Source organism: Pogona vitticeps, chromosome 2 (assembly GCF_051106095.1).
Source record: "Pogona vitticeps strain Pit_001003342236 chromosome 2, PviZW2.1, whole genome shotgun sequence".
Lineage (NCBI taxonomy): Eukaryota > Metazoa > Chordata > Lepidosauria > Squamata > Agamidae > Pogona > Pogona vitticeps.
In genome coordinates, this window is record NC_135784.1 from 98,857,807 (window position 1) to 98,878,806 (window position 21,000).

Sequence of the window (21,000 nt, forward strand, 5' to 3'; positions counted from 1 at the left end):
CACCACCTCTGACATGAAATGGATAAAATCATGTCTTAATGAAGTACAGACCTTCTAGGTTCAAAGAGCCTCGTGGCGCAGTGGTTAAAATGCTGTACTGCAGCTAAAAAACTGTGCTCACGACCTGGGGTTCAAATCCCAGGTAGCCGGCTCAAGGTTGACTCAGCCTTCCATCCTTCCGAGGTCGGTAAAATGAGTACCCAGCTTGCTGGGGGGGCAATGTGTAGCCTGTATAATTAAAAATTGTAAATCGCCCGGAGATTGCTTGTAGCGCTATGGGGCGGTATATAAGTCCAATAAATAAATAAATAAATAAATAAATAAATAAATAAATAAATAAATAAATAAATAAATAAATAAATAAATAAATAAATAAATAAATAAACAAACAAATAAATAAATAGGTTGGCTGAGTGGTGATCAAATCAAAGGAAAACCACAGTAAAACTGTTAGAGGTACTTATTCTGATGAGTATGACCTGTTCTGTGAGAACCTACTTACAACATTGACTCCAAACTCTTTATCTGTAGGCATCAGGCATCCTTCAGTCTCAAGAGACTATGGTAACGTGCTCTGAATAGAGGGAACAGCGTCTAGTGTGGCTGAGAAGGCCAATATGAGAGTGGCAATCCCTTCCACACTCTTTACCATGCAGCCAACTATTGCTGCAGACAGGGAACACTCTACAGGAGATACTTCCAGAGTAAACCCATTGAATCCATGTGATTGCACAAGCTCTGAGTTATCCAATTGCCATTGATTCAGTTAGCCTATTCTGCTTGCGTCTAATACTGGGACTTAGCCCAAAAGAACAACATAAGCAGTATGTGGGGATATGTTTTCACTAAACTACATAAAGAACTATTTTAAAGAGTTGAGAGCCTCGAATTGAAGGATTCTTCCTTCCCCCTTTTGCTTCTATGGTACCCTGTTACAAACATGGCAGCTATCAACCAGATATTTGCAAAATTTCAGGTGCCCCACTAGGTCTTGAAAATACTAGTTAAGCAGGTGCCAGGTGACTCAAAAACCCTGTACAAATCTATACAATTTCTATGTTGTTGTTGTTTTTGTATACCTAAGGTTCAGAATTGATTATTGGCATTTCTAAAGAATTAATTTATAACCAAAGAAATGTCATAATAATAGATCTATTTTAATCTAGCAAGAGCTTTGGCTTAATATTAGACAAGCATAAGTAAAACTCACATTTTCAGGGACTGCAAGAGACTGTACTTATATTGCTGATGACCATAAATAATGTCATTCATGGTTCATTGGTCAAATTAATCTGATAGAAAATGACTAAATTGAAAATCTGTGGGCTGAACTCTTGATGAGTTTTGGCAGAATACTAAGCAGGCAATCGCTGGCCTATTAATGAGAAGGGGGGTGGATGAAAGAGACTTAAAGCTGAATGTGCATAAGACTGCTTGTGTCAGATAAAATGTGTATTGATTCTTCTCATTTTAATATACTGTATAGAACTCAGGATTTAACCATGAGTTTTGTAATGATTGTTGATTGGTGAATATTACCTCTTGTGGAAACAATTACATTATGAAAATTGACTTAGTAAGCTTTTTAGATTTAGGAAACAGAGATGACCACCTAATTGCTACTTGAACTCTGTGGATTTTGCAAGTCACCTCTGATGATCACCCCAACTTTTAGCTTATTTTGTTCTCGTTGCAGCCTTCATAAGTACTTTTGGTAGCAGGCATTCTGTACAATATGAGTACTGCAACAGCTCTAGCATGAAAGGAACATAATATATTTTTCCTCTCTATAAATCCTGATGGTCATTTGATTCTAATTATTCCCAGCCTGGTTAATGGGGGCAAGTTCCTTGGCAGAAGAATGTCAAGATGTTTACAGAGCTTACTATGCACTTTTGTATACCGGGAACATATTGTCCAATGTCAATTTGATTAGATTACTATGTGAATACATGAACCCTTACTCTAGAGCACTGGTTCTTAACCTTGGGTTACTCAGGAGTTTTGGACTGCAACTCTCAGAAGCCTTCACCACCAGCTGTCCTAACTGGTGTTTCTGAGAGTTGCAGTTCAAAAGCATCTGAGTAACAAAGGTTAAGAACCACTGCTCTAGATTAATGGTTTCCAACCTTGGATAACCCAGATGGTCTGCAACTCCCACAAATCTCAGCTAGCACAGCTGCTGGTGAAGGCTTTTGAGAATTGCCGTCCAAGAACACTCAGTTACCAAAGGTTGGAAACCACTGCTCTAGAAGAAAGGGAAGCATGCATGCAGGAGTCTCAGAGCCATTTTCCAGGACTTTCTGGGATCCATGAATTGCTGCAAATGAAATCTCTCTCTCTCTCTCTCTCTTTCTCTTTCTCTCTTTCTCAAATTAAAGCATACTGTCACAGTCGCACGTGGCCCCTGAATGTTTCACCAACCAAAGAGCTCATGCTACGTGCCCCTCAGCTGCCCTAGCTGATTACATCAATGCCTATCATTAATGATAGATGTCCAGGCCATATGTAATTTAAAAGAACCAAATAGAAATTGTTTATTGTTACAGATGTAGATAATTCAAGCAATGTTATTAATTCTCAAATAAACATTATCCTTTATCCACTCTCAATCACCATTCACCCAGCAAAACTCCAAATCTCTCTCAGTCTCCAACTCCCTAACTAACACCCTAACTCTCCATCTCAAAACCATCTCTAAACTCCTCCTCCTCCTGCTGAATCTTTTATATCTTGTGACTCTGCCCCTCCAGCACTCCCATTGGTCTGTGCAGATATTCATGAGCAGGGCAGATGCCACACATACTTTAATAGTTTATTTTTAAATCTTGAATTTTCTGCTAAAAATAAAACGTGGGGATCCCTCCTCCTCCTCCTTCAGGAGAAAATTACTGGGGAAATGGCCCTTGTAGCTTCTGAGGGCTATAAGAAAGGCTTGGGAGGACCAGATGGTTCCCCTTTTGGCTGAAAACGAAGGTTAAACACATGATGTTGCTCAAGTATTTCAGATGATACCCTATGTTAACTGAACACTACTTTAACTGGTCTCCTATCTAAATTCATCAGACTGTTGATATTGCTAGAGATTAGATCTCTAGGTCTTCAGTTCTAATACATTTTTGGCCTGAGTAAATCAAAGTGCACAAGGCACAATTTTGCACACTGTTCATACATATAGTGCCTTTCTTGCTGTGTTTTCTTGCAACATGGTTGTTTGTTTGTTTGTTTGTTTGTTTGTTTGTTTGTTTGTTTGTTTGGTTGGTTGGTTGGTTGGTTGGTTGGTTGGTTGGTTTGCTGCTTTTCATAGGGGACCCAAGGTGGCTCACAACAGAAAACTATTAAACAGTATTTTTATGCTGTATCTTTCCTAAATATATTTATTTTCACTGTGAAATAATATATCAGGTTAAGAATAAACTGGATTTTAAACCACAAATTACTTTTTCATTTGTTGTGTAATTGCTGTTACAGAAATATTAGTCTTCCAGAAGTTAAGAGAAAATGTTCCACCAAATGTATTTAACATCTTCAGGTTTTAGGTGCTGCAATTAACACTCTCAACTATATGCACTATGAATTTATGGGTTTTGGGGTTAATTTTATTGAGATGATGGAAGTTCAAAATATTGAGGCCAGGATCAAAAGCACCTTTCCACTAGTCTTCTATAACTGGAAGGTAAATGTCTCTCTAATATTGTGATATTAGAGAGACAATACTACTGAGAGGTAATTGTCTCTATAATATTGTGATATTAGAGAAACAATTACCTCTCAGCAGCATGTGGACCAAGAACTCCCAGAACTACAAGCTGGATTCCAAAGGGGCAGAGGAACTAGAGACCAAATTGCTAACATGCACTGGATTATGGAGAAAGCCAGAGAGTTCCAGAAAAAACATCTACTTCCGCTTCATTGACTATGCAAAAGCCTTTGACTGTGTGGACCACAACCAACTATGGCAAGTTCTTAAAGAAATGGGAGTGCCTGACCACCTTATCTATCTCCTGAGAAATCTATATGTGGGACAGGAAGCATCAGTTAAAACTGGATATGGAACAACTGATTGTTTCAAAATTGGGAAAGGAGTATGACAAGGCTATATATTGTCTCCCTGCTTATTTAATTTATATGCAGAATACATCATGAGAAAGGCCAGACTGGAGGAATCCCAAACCGGAATTAAGATTGCCGGAAGAAATATCAACCACCTCAGATATGCAGATGATACCACTCTGATGGTAGAAAGTGAGGAGGAATTAAAGAACCTCCTAATGAGAGTGAAAGAGGAGAGCGCCAGAAATGGTCTGAAGCTCAAAAAAATAAAATAAAAAAACCCTAAGATCATGGCCACTGGTCCCATCACCTCCTGGTATATGGAGGCAATGACAAAGTTTACTTTCTTGGGCTCCATGATCACTGTAGAGGGTGACAGCTGACACAAAATTAAAGATGCCTGCTTCTTGAGAGGAAAGCAATGACAAACCTTGGCAGCATTTTAAAAAGCAGAGACATCACCTTGCCAACAAAGGTCCACATAGTCAAAGGTATGGTTTTTCCAGTAGCCATGTATGGAAGTGAGAGCTGGACCATAAAGAAGGCTGACCGTTGAACAATTGATGCTTTTGAATTGTGGTGCTGGAGGAGGCTCTTGAGAGTCCCCTGGACTGCAACGAGAACAAACCTATCCATTCTAAAGGAAATCAACGCTGAAGGGCAGATCCTGAAGCTGAGGCTCCAGTACTTTGGCCATCTCATGAGAAGAGAAGACTCCCTGGGAAAGATCCGGATGTTGGGAAAGTGTGAAGGCAAGAGGAGAAGGGGATGACAGAGGACAAGATGGTTGGACAGTGTCATCAAAGCGACCAACATGAATTTGACCAAACTCTGGGAGGCAGTGGAAGACAGGAGGGCCTGGTGTGCTCTGGTCCATGAGGTCATGAAGAGTTGGGCACGACTCAACGACTCAACGACAATATTGTGATATGACTGGACACATCATAAGAAGACTAGGTAAAGGTAAAGATTCCCCTTGACAATTTTTGTCCAGTCATGTTCGACTCTAGGGGGCGGTGCTCATCCCCGTTTCCAAGCCATAGAGCCAGCGTTTTGTCTGAAGACAATCTTTCGTGGTCACGTGGCCAGTGTGACTTAGACACGGAATGCTGTTACCTTCCCACTGAGGTGGTCCCTATTTATCTACTTGCATTTGCATGCTTTCGAACCGCTAGGTTGGCGGGAGCTGGGACAAGCGACGGGAGCTAACTCCGTCATATGGATTCGATCTTACTGGTCTTCTGACCTTGTAGCACAGGCTTCTGCAGTTTAGCCCGCAGCGCCACCACGTCCCTAGAAGACTAGACTTACTGGTAAAGGGGAGGAAAAGAGGAGGAGCGAATATAAAATAAATTGACTTAATAAAGGAAGACACAGTATTGAGTTTGCAAGGACTTTTCGTAGGTGATTAATTTATGTTGTTTTAATGTGTCATCAAGTCATTTCTGATTTATGGCAATCTTATAAATTAACCATCTCCTAAAGGTCATATTGTGGATAGCCTTGCTCAGATCTTCTTTTTTCCTGCATTAATTCCTAGCATTGGTATAAGTAGTTAATTAATATTGTTGTTGAAAATTTCAGACGTAAATTTTCACTTTCCAATTTCTCAAAAATATCTAAACTTTTCAAAAAAAATATCTGACTGCTACCAACACTAGCCTATGGAGTAAAACACATTTTCCTCCTGCCTGCCTTATAATTTGCCTAAACACCTATGATCAAGAACCAAGAAGCAGCACAGGTCAGCTGTCAACTATGTGATAGTCCTCCTCCACTACTTACCAAGACCATACTCCATAAGTATAAAAGCAACTAGAAGTAATATTTGTACTGCAAATGGAATGAAATTTTCCCATTAAGTCATGATAGTAATGTAATGGAACTATACCTTAATGACTGGAAAAATGAACTAATTACAAGTAACTTGTTAGTTGTAACAAGTTATGTTAAAGCTCTAGAAAATATTACTGTTTAAATACCAACCACATTTTATTTAAAAAATACAGATAGGATTTGCTACCTTCTGTTGTGTGCAATATACTGATCACATCCAAAAGAACTGTACTTTTTTTGAGTGTGTAATCTGCATATTTAACAAGAATGGAATGCCTCTTGTTTGCAATACATGCTGCAACTGGGATTTGTAATACCATCTGTCAAAAGACTATTTAAAAAGATTACACATTTAACAGTTTTCTCCCAGCATAGCAGGGATGCAAGGAAGTGAAGAAAAGCTTTAATAAAAACTATTTCTTTTTAAATATAAATCCCAACATTATATAAAAAACGATTAACACTAAAATGACTCTTCTGCCCAACCCATTAATGTCTTGCAGTTTCCACAGCAGAACAAAACAAAACATTTAGACTGTCTAGTACAATGGTTCCCAACCTTTTTTGAGCCTCTACCCCCTTTTATAATGGCCAAATAACCTATGGCCGCCCTGCCGGGTTTTCATAGAAAGGAGTTTTTAATGGGATAAAACCATCCCTTCTCAGAAAGTAGAGGCTTCTTTCTGCCCCTAATGGGCCTGTTTCTTGTACATACACATAGACACTAACTTCAATATCCCACTCTGAAAGATCAAAGAAGAAATTTAACAAGGGCTACAACGTATATAAGGTGAAGTGTGGAAGCTCTGTGCTTCCTCAGGAGTTATATTTAGAACTTTCATGAGTACAACTCTACTCCTTTGAGATGCTCTTTTGGAGACAAATAGAGGTAAATATCACTGACTCCTTGTTCCTCCTGTGCTCATGAGAAGCTTCTTCAGAAAGCTGGGCAGTCCATTACAAACAGCATATGGAAATTTACTGTGGAAAGTGATAAACGTGAGCAAGTCTAAACTAAATCTCATCCTCCCACTAAGTCTTTCTTGTATATCTCTTTCTACAGGACCTCAATTGCCTTATAAAGAAACATGAGTTTGGGACAAAACTGCGCCATCATTTTCGAATTTCCTAAACCACAAACAAATGATAAATGAGATGATTAAAAAGGTCAACTCGGTCTGTGCTCTTCATTGTCAAATACTTTGAGCCCTTCAGACTCTGTTAAAACAGCTGTTCAATTCTATGTCAGGATTATCTCATTCCAAATCTAGATGGGATGTCAGCATGACCTGCTAAATAGCTCCATCAATGGTACTTACAATGGGCCTGAGTGGGATTGAGTCTTTGTGGATTTTGGGGAGTCTGTACAGTCCTGGACACCTTGCAGTTGTGACCAGATATATATTGGGACCAGAAAGCACAGCATCCACACCACAATCAAAGAACATGAAAGACAATGCAGACTAAAACAACCGGAAAAATTGGCAGTAGCTGAAAATGCCTTGAAACAAACTGGGCATAAAATCCTATATCAAAACACAGAAGTACTGGACAGCATCAGCAATCCTTATGTTAGGCTGCACAGGGAAGCCACTGAAATCCACAAACACCAACATAGCTTCAACAAAGCAATCACCATAAACAGATCACCATAAACACCCATTTTCCTGAGAAGGACAAAAAGCTGATCCCACAGCCTATTCTTTTGGTTTTCTGTGAGTTTGTGCTTGGCATTCAAAGGGGGAAAGCCGCTAACAAAACAAAACATAAAATTATTGTCATGGCAAGATAGCATGGGTAAATGTAATAACAAATAAAATCTGGCATCTCTGTCTTACAATGAAGATGAGACCTCTCAAAAGTGTTGGAGAATCCTCCAGATGTTGTCCCAAAATGCAAAAAATGACTATCTCATCTAGAATCTCACCTATGGCAAACTTTTTTACTTGGTTAGGAAGAACTTCATTTGCCATTATATTGTTCATTCCCCCAGTTTGAAGATACTGTTTTTTGAGGGATTCACAGTCTGTTAGCATTTTACTCATCATTAATATTACAACTAATGCTCAGCAACACTGGTTTGCCTTTCTACTGAGTTGGAGGCCTCACTTTTTGCTCTGTTGCCATTCAGAATCATGTCGGACTTACAGTCTAGGCAAAAGAGCTTGCTTCCTCTCCTAGATCTTGGACAATTGGATGTAAAGGGAAATTGTGTTAACTTAAGACAGCAAGAGCGTTCCAAGTTACATTCTTTGTAGCACTTCTTGTTTGAGCTGTCAACCCATAGGTGTGATGAGTGATGTTTATTTTAAAAACAATTAATAATTATAATAATGTCCCGAAGATTGCAGTAATGAAACATGAAGGCTGTGCAATGAAGTGTGCATAAGTCATGAAAATGTCAGGGTTATTGTAGCGTGTGTAATCTTAATTTTCTCCTTCAGCACAAAGGTTAGAGTAGAAGAATGTTTGCACACATTTACTAACAATTTTTCTACTAATCTTCAATAGTGGACTCACAAAATCTTTTCAAAGGAAGAAACAAATGGCAACCATTTACTTGTAACTAATGTACAGCCATGCCAGCAACATGAAAGGAGACACTGTCATCCACTACCACTAAAAACTTGCAGAAAACAAGACAAATCAGAAACTAGGCAAGAGGAAATGGTACTAAAATCAAATAAACTTACAGATATCTCATGTAAAATTTAATATAATGAAAATTTATGGACTAATCCTTAAGTGACAAACCATTTATTTGATCAAAATAATGGCTAGAAAAAGCAGTGAAAAACATCTGAGACTATGAGGCAGAGAATGTACTACCTAAGGAAAGCACTGACGTTCTCTCCCATTTTTGGGATATTTCTGCATTAACACTGCATGTTTGGGAATGTATGCACTTTTCATGAGCGTGGGGGTGGCTAATTTATTCATTCTAATTTGTTAGTGATTTGTTGATGTAAATCTGTCTTGGATGATATTAAGAAAATAAAACAAGGTAAATAAATCTGTACAACCAGAATCTACAGACCGAGAAAGAAGTTTCACCTCTCAGTAAACATGTTTAACTATCCATGATACCGGCCCACATATGTATAGCTGTTCCACATGTGAATACAAGGGGAGGGTTCACTCACTTATTTCAGGAAAAAGACAGGACAATGTTGTTCAATTAATGCTTTCAATCTCACCAATTACTGAACTCATTCTTGAATCAATAAAGAAATAAAAACAATGAAGAACCATGCCCATTCCAAAACAGACAATATATTTACAGCAAAGTTAATCTCTATCAAATGCATCTGTTTCAAATGGGCCAATTGTAGAGCTAAACTGTCCTGTTTTATAAAATTCTCAAGGGCATCTCAATGAACAAAAATTGCTATGAAAATAGATCTAAATTAAGTCTACCCAGCAGAAACTTTATTGCAGTTTTCTATCAACGGTGAAAGAACCATTTAGTTCATATTTCAGGATGGCTATTATTTCCTTTGTCATAAAATTTGAAGCTCCAGTGCAAAGTAATAAATTGCCTGGCCATCTTATAATACAGACAAAAGGTGCTGTACAGAAGCTTTTGACTTTTTAGTATTGCCTTTATCCCCCTCCCCTCCATATCACTAGCAAAACCTTCCTTCTCCAACCTAGCATTTATGGAAAAACCTTTCCCTTTGACCTCCACAACTACCTTCACACACCCATATAAACCATGCTGGTATACTTGCACTTAAAACTAGTTGTATATATCTCCATTTAGTAAAGGATATACATCGTAATGTAGTGATTTGCAGGAGGATGGACATTGCCACAAATCTTATCTCCTAGAAGGGTTGCCTAAGGTAGAATGGTCAAAGGTAAGACACTGGACTAAAGAGTATTTCCCCAATTCAGGAATTAACAGCAGCAGCAGCAGAAGAGTACTGATAGTTCCAGTGGCGATGTGAGCAGAAGGGCAGCTACCAGCTAGCAGCAGCAGTGGAAGGTGACATTGGTGGAGGATCCTTCATAGAAAATTGCAGTGACATCCAAACTAACTACTGTTAATGCTGCATAGAAGAAGACAGCCATAAACAACCAATATGTGCATTTTACAAACCCTATGATGAGACAATTCGAAGTGAAACAAGATATAGTGTAGGGTTGTGAGACTCCTAAGCTGGAAGGAATTGATTCAATTACAAGGAAAGAGAAAATGATAGTATAACAATACAACAAATAACTCTATCACTAGCAGAACTGGAATGAAGCTAAAAGGACATCTAGTTTTTGAGGGGAACAGAGGCAAATGGAAAGCTTTGTCACACATATAATTGAAATGTAGACTGTGAGAAATATAGACTGTAAGTAAAAGGCAACTTGACAGCATGTAACAACAACAGATAACACTATGTTACTAGCAGAAAGTTTCAATGAACAAAAACTGTTACTTATGAGAATATAATGCTCCCAGAAGCAGTTTTTGTGGCAAAATGTTGAACATCACTTTGCGTGCATAGGAAATCAATGCAGAGATCCTGTAATTAGCACAGTCTTTAGAGTTTCCTTTCTTTGGGATTGGCATATATCTTAAACATTCTCAGTCTCTGGCCCATTGGTTTTTCCTCTAAATTTGTAGACATATTTTCAGTAGAATTTTGATAGATTGCTATGCAGCTTGGAGTAGTTTTATTTGCATCTTGTCTTTTGTTGGTGATTTATTTCTACCATGCACTTTGCAGTCGTGTTCATTTCACTTTCTAATATTGCAAGTTTTTTATCACAGAGGTAGTCTACAAAGAAATCTGTTATGTTCACATATTTTCTATATAGTTCTCCAGTATATTGGACCGTATCCTGTTCTGTAAGTCTGCTGGTGCAGCAATGACAATGGCAATTTGTTGCTAATTAAAGTTCCTTCTTGTTTGATTTTGGCTTGCACACAACTTGTAATGGAAAAACATTTTGCACAAACTGGAATCAAAGCAGAAATTAATTAATGGCAACCTGCCACTGTCTGTGATGAGATTCTCAGTACTTCAATGGGGCTATTGAACAAGATGCTAGTGGTATTTGCATGTGCCATAAATCTTATCTTTATTTTATCTTGATCCCTTTTGGATCTTTCTACTCTAACTTTATCTAACTTTATTCTAACTTTAACTCTTAACAATGAAGAACTAAAATTGTTAAAGTATTACAATACCAAGAGTGTCCATGCTATTGTATTCCCTATTTGTATGTGTGGATGTGAATGGTGGATGGTGAAGAAAGGTGAAAGGAAAACAAATGACTCATTTGAAACATGCTGGAGGAGAACTTTTCCAATAGTGTAGACTACTAGAACAAAAAATAAGTAGAGTTCTCAATCAAATCAAATTTGAACTTTGAAAGGAAGTAAAAAAATGACTAACCTAAAGTGATCATACTTTAGACATATGCAAATTTATTTATTTATTTAAAATATTTTTATCCTGCCTTTCTTTTTAAAAAGAACCCAAGAAGAAATAGAAGGCAATAAAAAATGCTGGAAGAAAAAAATATTAAATGTGGACTTTTTAAATGAAAGGTTTTGTGAACTAGAGTCCATTTCATTGGGTGAATGAAGTGCACCCTACCTAGGCAGATTTTCCTACATTTCTGAGTGTGTGCAGGGAGCTTAGAAGGAAATGTAATTCAAAAAAATGCAAAGCTATAACTACATTAAAGCAATTGGTACAATCGATGTCACTACAGCGACCATCGCAAAGCAGTGATAATGGTAACAGGGATTTCTATTCATTGGTAAGATAACAAATGGCTGTTTTGCTTTAGGTAATAGATAAGACTATTAATAAAAAGGAATTTATTCACTTCACATTGGAGTCTGTTTTTAAGTTCTTTTGTTCAAAAATGACCATTTTAAGGTTAATAAGCAAGTCTCTTATGAGGCCTCTTGTACTTGTTATGTCAAATTTGTGCATATAATGAGATGATGGTTGAAGAGTTCATGAAAGTTTATAGCAGTATGTTCAGTATGGTTAATATAGTTTTTTTTAAAAAAAAACACCACACACACAATTCTCTTCTAAAACATTAGAAACCCAGTAAACTGACTCTCATGAGATTCAAGACAGGTTAAAAAAGGACTTCTTCACACAGTGCATAGCAACTAATGGAATTTGCTAGTCCAAAGCGAGCATAGGGACTGGTTTAGATGCTTTCAACATGCAATTAAAGAGATTCATAGGAATAAGTAGTATATGGAACATTCATTATACCTGTTGATAACTTCTGCTGGTAACAACAATGGAACAGATCTATTGCCAAGCCGTACCTGTGAAATTTCTCTAGACATCTGTTCATCTGGCTCTCAGAAACATGTACTAAACTAAGCAGATCCTGAGCCTAAGCTTAAGACCCTGCAGTGGTACTGAAATCCATTTCCCATAATCTTCCAATTCAGATGGGAAGATGGGCATTGTGGTCCAACAAAACTGGAGAGTACTATATTGTGAAAGACTGATTTAATTGTTTTTGTGTTTCTAACACACATTATTAGTAATTGCCAACCTCAGGTTTCACCATATGATAACACATCATCCAATGAAGGTATGAAAGCTGTTCACACATCTGAACCATTAAGTAGCATCCTATATATAAATATGCATAGTATTAAATGAAGAATGGCAAATGAAAATATGTCCTACTTCACCTTGTCCTAGTGAAGTAGTTATAAAAAGGCAAGGGCCACTGATTTAATGCATAGAAAAAACAACCCCAAGTGAGTATTCAGATATGAGCCAGTTATTAATTAACATTCTGGCAAAGCATGAACATAAAAGATGGAAACATGGAGATTTGAAAGTGATAAAAATGTTGATTAACGACAGTCCAATTTTACAGGCTTAAAAGAAAATGCAAATAGTGCTTCTTAAAAAACAAAATAGAAATAAAAAGTGGTAAGACACTTTAAAACTCAGTCTTTGCTTCCATAGAAAGCCAAACAAGACAGGCACAGATTAATTTGTAATGCCCAAGTTTCTACTTTAGTTCTTAAAACCAGTGAAGGATCAGAAAATGTTGCAATGATTAGTATCTTCCTTTCCTGAATTTCCTTTCAGGCACAGCTTGGATCAAACACTCTCTAGATTAGATTTGAGGCAGATAGTTTTTTATGCTTGGGAGAAATGATTTTATAGCTTTTATTTGCCATAGGGAGCTAACTAACTAGTAGAAATTGATAGTTTTCAGGAATGAAGAAGATTATGTCTACGTCTTTGGAATAAATGCAGTTGTTTAGGTTGCTTGCTGCCCCATATGAGCAGAAGGCCCACATTTGTAGTTTACAGAGACAGATGTTTTATCTGGGAACTTGTCCAGAACTTTAACTTCAACTCTCTTTTTCTCAGTTTCTCTCTCTTCCCCATTTTAAACTGAATATTTTCCTCTTTAGCCCTACAGCACCAGAAAGGTCCTAGAGTATAAACACACTGTACACACTGCTGGATTTATAATGGCGAATGGATTGTTATGTCCTTAAAGGTATTCAGAGTTACATTGCAAAGACTGTACAATGTTGAGAGACAACGGCTCCCCTGTTGCAAATGATGTGTTGCCAAAATATGGAACCCATTATGTCATAAAGTAACTTTAATACAGAGCTAAGAAACCATATAATTTAGCTTCTTTAGTGTTTATTTCCAATTTAACCTGATAAATTCCAATTTTGTTCTGTACTGTCTATTAGACTTGAACACCTACATTGTAGTTGCATGAGAGTGCAGAAATGTTATTGTGCATATGAACCTACATTCTATGAGGCAATTCTAAAAATGGGGGCATCCCGAACAGAAAAACTGTAACTTTGAAACTAGACTTTGGATCACCATGTAATTTGGTACAGGTGTAGTATACAGTCTGCTCCTGCTCTGGCCAAATTTTGGGAAATTTGGCCAACGGGTTTTCAAGTTATGATTTTTAAAAGTAAAACTGTTTTACTTCCCTGTTTAAATAGGTGACCCCAAACAACCCAAAATTTAGAACATATCACATATTCTGAAAAGACCAGTCTTGCTTACCCTGAAAGAGAATGGTTGGCCTCACCAACTTTTATTATTTGAAAAAAAAATCTAGGCTGAAGGGGCTGAGATATTAATCCTCAAAAATGTCTTTCAAAAAGGAAAAACAGCTACTTTGTTTTAAGACTGAGCACATGAGATGCAGGCTAGTTTGCACTTTGTGAAATGATATGCTGGATACATTTACAGGCAGGCAAGGAAGGTATTTAAAGAGAAAGGTCACAGAAAGATTGAAAAGGCTGGTTTTCTTTAAATACTAAAAAGAAAATGTACAGGTTTGCTTAAAGAAAGTAATCAAGTGACAGTCCTCCAGTAAGAGGGGATTTTGCCCTGTATCTTCAGGGAATTAGTATATAATTTTGTAAGGCAGGTTCAAATTATTTCTCCTTATATGAGAAAAACAGATAGCAGTCGTGTTTTGTTCTAGCACCTCCAGTAAACAATCTCTCAGGATTTATGAGACCAAACAGTCTCTTTACCTAGGTTTTCAAAGGGTAAATCAGTGCCACTTCTGTGGCACTTGAAGTTTTGACCCTGGAAATCAGGACACAATTAGCTGACACTTGCCTAATTTCTTTTTTTTTTAATGGTTAATCCTATCTGAAAGTTATTGCACAAAAACTGCCATTTAATGGTATAGTAATAATATTCTAATAGTGACATTACGAATCTAAACGAAAATGCATTTGAATCACTCTTTGGAATAGCCTCTTGAGAGAAATATTCCTATTCTTCATCAGCTTCTAGAACATAACCATACAATCTTAACCTTGCTGTTCTTTACAAAAGAAACAATATGATGTGGGGCACTCAGTCAAATTATAACATTCTACAAAACATTTTATTAAGTTGTTATAATAAGGGGAGGGAAGGTTTTAAATACATTGATGTTAACAGGCTGGGACCAATACTCCGTGATACAAGAAAGAGTGACAACTGTATTGCTCTGTAGTTGATTCTCCTTATGCATATATTCATTATGGCTTCTCTAGAGATAGTGCAGTCTCTTGGGATGTATCAGACAAGTCCCCTTACCTAGATTTTCAAAGTGGAAATCAGTGCCACTTCTGTGGCATTTGAAGTTTTGACCCTGACAATCAGGACACAATTAGCTGATACTTGCCTAACTTTTTAATTTCTTCCTGACCAAACAGGCTTATCAGAATTATGCTTGCAATGGGATACTGGGTCTTGTTGTAAAAAATGGAGTATTAAAATATAAACATGCCAGGATAATTTGTTGAAAAACAGCCTTGACAACTGCTTTGTGTATGAGTGAAGAAGTATCAGCTTCTGGGATTTTTCTTTGCTTGGAGTCACTTTGTGAATGTTAGTGAGCACGACAGCACAAGACTTGTGGACCATCTTGATACTGAAATTGATGTCATCAACATTCAGGCCACTCTTTGCTGTGCATAGTTGGGCATTCTTTTTCATGCTGGCAACAAGGGCACAATACTGTGCAGCAATATCAAGCCATTCCCTGGTGATTTGAATTGTGCAAACAGAAGCACAATATCCCACTTTCATAAACTGGAGGGTTTATTTAAAAAAAAAACTAGACTTTTTTTTCTTCACTGCAATACATATGCAGGTTCAGTTACTGAATGATGCTGGGTTTTTTTTAAATCAGTGTTAATTATCTGAGTTATATAAAAATGGTTTGGTCTGACTGACTCATACGACCAGGAGAAACTGCTTTGGATTGGATTCCTCAACAGATTTTCAGGGGTAGCGATTGGAGAACTGGTACTGAGCTGGTCCTGATCCTTCCTCAAGGGCTGTGTCCAGATAATTCAGCTTGGAGATGAACTGTCATCCCCTTGAACCCTCAATAGTGGGGTGTCCCAGGGGTTCTCAGTTTCCCCAATGCTGTTGTAAAGGAGCTGGAGAAGATCATCAGATTTGGAGTAATCCCTGTCTCTCCTTTACAACCTCTGCAGTGGATGCCATCTGGACTTTTGAGCATTTGCCTGACTTCGGTCTTGGAATGAACCAAGGCCAGCATGCTCAATCTGATTTCTCCCCCTTGGGGAATCCCTTGGATAGGCTGAGTGGTATTGCCCCTAGACTGAATGACATTGTCCTCCCATTTAGGGATCAAATATGTAACCTGGGCATGCTTCAGGACCCAGCTCTGCCTTGGGATTCCCAGATGGCAGCTGTGTCTAGAGCTGCCTTTCACTAGCTGAGGCTCACAGCCCAACTTAGGTGTTCCTTAGACCAAGGAGCCCTCAGGACATTGGTGTGGATGTAGGTCATCTCCTGGATCAACTATTCTAATGCTCTCTACATGGGGCTTCCCTGGAAACTGTAGCAGGTCCAGAATGCAGTGGCCAAACTGGTGGCTGGTGCATGCAAATTTGACCACATCTCCATAGTTCTGGCTCACCTGTACTGGTTACCTGTTGTGTCCTGGGTTAGGTTCAAGGGTTGATGTTCACATATGAAGCCCTTCACAGTTTGGAAACAAGGTACTTAGCAGAGCACCTTTTCCCAAGGTCATCTACCTGCATTCCCAAGAAATACCCCTCCAGCTGTCCACTCCAAAGAAGGCCAGGAAATCAACTATGAGGAGCCGAGCCTTCGGGCTTTTTTCGCGGGGGGCACCAACACCCTGGAATTATCCCCCACTGGAGCTGCACTTGGCGCCCCCCTTCCTAACACCAGAAAGCTTCTGAAGACATTGCTTTACAGAGAAACCTTCCAATACAACCCTGCCTGATTTTTATGCCTTGCACACTGCCCTGTATTTGGAACCAGGCCTCTTGTTGCAACTGATTTTATCTGTTGATTGGTTTTATGTAATTTCTTTGTTGCTCTGTTTTATTATCTGCTGTAAACCACACAGAATAGTGCTTTACACTAATGGCACGGTATACAAATCTAAGATGTAAATAATAATAATAAATAATACCATCAGGGCTCAATTCTTGCAACATCTAATTAAGACTGTGTATGAACATCCTTACTTTCCCCAACTTTTCCTGACTAATCTCAGCAGCCTCTTCCTTTCACACAAGGCACACACAATCTAGAGGCATGCCAAAACTGGCTTGGTGTAATTGGTCCTGCAAACAAAAAAAGTTTCTTTCTGAAACTATTTGCTTGGCTACTATGAATAGGAGAAAGCAATGTTTATCATCTGCGCGGGGGTTTCATGCTGGAATGAGAGGGCAGGTATCTTGGTTGTCTTATATTCTACCGTCTTATATTCTACTGACAGGCAGTGAAAACAGGTGCACAACATGGCAAGGGGGAGCTGAGGAGGTGCAAAGTGTTTCTTCTTTTTCTCCCTCCCTCCACTCATCTTCCCCAGCTCAGGGTAGGAGAAGGATTTCATTTGCTCTCCCTGACTTTGCCACACAGCCAAATCTAATTGGTGCCAGAATGTCATCATACTGACCGGCTGAGATCCTGAGATATTCTGCAGAGCAATCAAAGGTATTTAACTGAGACCATAAATCATCCCATTCTTACCTGTGCGCCAGCTGTTTGCGGCTTACACAAATGGCTGTCTCGTAGTCGTGAGTGACACAGACTTTATGTGGGCTGCACTTTACCTTCAAACATGGGTCTTTGGATGGATCAAGAGCTATTAAAAACAAGATATAAAGAAGTAGTTTAGAAAATTACCTCTTAGTACTCATTAGCCAGAATAATGAGCCAGACATCTCATGAAAAAAAATCAATAGCCTCTTTCAGTGTGTGTATCCTTACAATTCTGTGAGATAGATTATGTTCGGATGTAGTCAGTTGACCAAGGTCATCCAATCAACTTTATAGCAAACTAATTATGCTTTTACACTAGACCTAATATCCAGTTGGTATTCTACCAGCTGCAATATCCTTTTTCCTCATAGTCATAGACTCTATTTAGCTCAGCATAACCATAGGTGGAATAATCTTCAAGTCTAGTTCACCTCTTCTCCTATAGATTAGCCCACTGGTGTATAAGCACTGTGAATAACAGAGAAGTACAACTAATGGCCCTCCTATTTATAAATAAAGAAGAGAAACTGGGCTGTATGAATGCTGGTGAGTAGAATACACAAAGGACTATATTGCTCAGGAACAAAACTACTTTTATGTCCAGGTTTCTGTGGGTGTCTTTGCATAATTAAAACTAGTGCACTAGCTGCACCCATTCCTGGAGAGGTCTGACCCAGCCACAGTGACATATGCCTTAGCTACATCCCAGTTGGATTACTGTAACTCGTTCTCTGCTGGCCTACCTTTGGAAAGTGCTTAGAAACGTCAATGAGTCCAAAAAGCTGCAGCCAGATTGCTAACTGAGCTGGTTAAAGGGATGACATAGGCCCTACTCTCCAGTTAAAGCAGTGCTACTGGCTGCCGATCCATTGCCAGGCACAATTCAAAGTACTGGTTTTAACGTATAAAGCCCTAAATGCCTTGGGTCCAAGCTGTCTCAAGAACTATGTCTTCCTTTATGAGCCTGCTAGTACTGTCATCATCAGGATAATACAATCCTAATAGATCATCAGGAGAGCCCATTCTCTCAGTCACCACCTTCACAGGTGCATTTGTTGGGGACATGGGAGAGGGCTTTCTCTGTTACTCCTCCCAGACTTTGGAACTCCCTCCCACTGGAAGCCTGGCTGGCCCCACCATTGCTGTCCTTCTGCAAGCTAGCAAATACCTTCCTCTTCAGGCAAACATTCCCTTAATGATTGGCTGCCTGAGGGTTTCTTTTTTAAATGGATGGTTGTGCCTTATTGCTTTGAATATGTTTTAGTGTTGCTTTCGTTTATCGTCTTCTAGTGCAATATTTGTCTGATCCCTTTAGTATTTGTACACTTACTTTTTCCAGCTTTAAATATTGTCTTTTAATGATGTAAGCTGCCTTGAGTCTTTCTTAAAGAGAACGGTGGGGTACGAATATTTTAAATAAAATAAATGAATTGCCAAAAATCTTCACTTTTACATCTAGGCAGTCTAAGAAAAATATATATATATTGAGAAATCTTGAAAGGGGTTTTAAAGCCCTGCAAGATTCTTCACTTCCAAATGACAGCAAGATAAACAGTTATTCCAGTGGAATTTGCTAAAAAAATTATTTGCTGCCTTTCCTTTTGATAAAAGCAAAGCATGCATAACAAACACAGAAGGACTTGACAAATTATTGTTAGAAAGATGAAAACAAGTTATATATTACAGTACTCCTAATTCTTAAACAAAACAGTTGACTTCCTAGTTCAGGGAACTCATCCTATACATGTAATTTATGCAGTTGCATGCTTTTCTACGCTTAAAATGGGATGTTTTGTGAAAAACTGAGCACTTCTGTGGCAAACATCATTCTCACCAATGTGAGGATAATGTCAAAAGCATTAGGAAACTCTTCACTATCCTCGCTAGCAAGGAAATAGAGGTATTCAGTTGATAGGATTATAGAATAATGATGTTCAAAGGGCCCTGTAAGGCCATCGAGTCCAACCCCCTTTATAACCTGTTTCAGATTTTTCGCTGGGCTTGATGTCAGGCGGACTGGTCTGTAGTTCCCAGGTTCCTGTTTTTTGCCCTTTTTGAAGATAGGGACATTAGCCCTCCTCCAATCATCCAGCACCTCATCCATTTCCCATGATTTCAAGGTTTGTGTTTTTGGACAACAGCTCCATGAAAACCCCCAGGAGGAGCTGAGTGGGCACACCTTTAGCTCTCAGTTTCTCATCATGCTAGGGTGAGATGCCAAGGATTTACATCTCTACAAGAAATAGACATTATTGATAATCATCACTGAAGCATGAAAATCCTTATGGGCTGATTGTGTGAGAGTGTGATAGCAGGGGATGCTCTTACGTCCCTGAGTCTGAATATCAGTTTGGGTTGTTTAGTGATTGTTCTTCACGACATCAGAATAAGATTCCTTTGATTGAACTCTCATTACTCAAGAACATAAAGCCCTCTGGGGCATGACTTCAAAATACTAACTGGCTTACAGATCTAATAGCCAGTTACTTATAATATCTGTCATTGCCCTAAGTAAAAGCCTAAAGGGAAGCTCTTTCCTGTGTCACAGAACCATTTCACATGAAAAATAATTATCTTGAGCCAAACTATTTGATACTTGAATAGGGTCCTAGAACCCTAACATTATTCACAAGCTTTTACCATCTTTTCATTTTATGAAGTTCTGTAGGACCCAGTTCAAGAGTCAAACAATTTGGTTTGATCTTTTCATTATGTATTTTGGGTTTTGAAATATATATGAGAACTGCATCTCAAAGGTGTTTAATTTTTTTTTAGCCAGACCAAGGAGATATATTAAGGGAAACTATGACATAGAACAATGCCTGTATGGAATGCAAGAAAGTCTGTATTGTCACAGTTATCTATTGAAATAACAATTACATGACAGGCTGTTTAATGATTGCTATTGTGCAGCAGGATGTTTAGGGATTGCTGAGCCCTATGTGAAACTGAGCAATCCTGTTTTATGACAATGTGTGATTTCCTCTATTTGATCCAACACAGCACTAAAATCAACAAAAACACAGCACGCCAGTTTCAAGCTAGTGCCAGCATGACACACAAATACTAGTACAGAATCAAGATACTATCATTACGACAACAGTCACACTTTTAAATACCACCTTACATTTATGAAGAATTTAAAAAGGCCTTTGAAGTTTTTTGTATATGCACATTTATAAAAATGTTAAATGCAATTAAATTTGTGTTAAGATTCTGCCCTAAAATGTGAGGAGGTTTGGAAAGAATTAATAATGTCACATCACAGTGAAATGGCAGCCTGTCTTTTTTAATGTCATAGAAAGAAAAGTACTGTAGATACAAATTGAGAACCTTGACAGGATACCACAACTAAAACCTTTCACGATCAAAAATATATTTTGGGACCTACAGCCAGCACATTGAGGTACAGCTAATAAAGGACTCCTATGAAAACGTCCTATTTAGTTCATGAAAAACCTGTTGTGTACAAAGCATCAATATGGATGACATCTATCTATCTATCTATCTATCTATCTATCTATCTATCTATCTATCTATCTATCTATCTATCTATCTATCTATCTATCTATCTATC

The 21,000-nt window shown here is 38.2% G+C and overlaps 1 protein-coding gene across 2 annotated transcripts in view; it reads right to left on the reverse strand.

Moving 5' to 3' along the window:
- The window catches only part of SPOCK1 (SPARC (osteonectin), cwcv and kazal like domains proteoglycan 1), a 646,684-nt gene that overhangs the window by 263,619 nt on the left and 362,065 nt on the right, over positions 1 to 21,000 (reverse strand). For both annotated transcript variants that reach the window (XM_072990125.2, XM_020782675.3), the window contains exon 4: positions 17,412 to 17,526. In XM_072990125.2, coding sequence (XP_072846226.2) covers positions 17,412 to 17,526 — 115 coding nt within the window. The remainder of the gene's footprint in view (positions 1 to 17,411; positions 17,527 to 21,000) is intronic.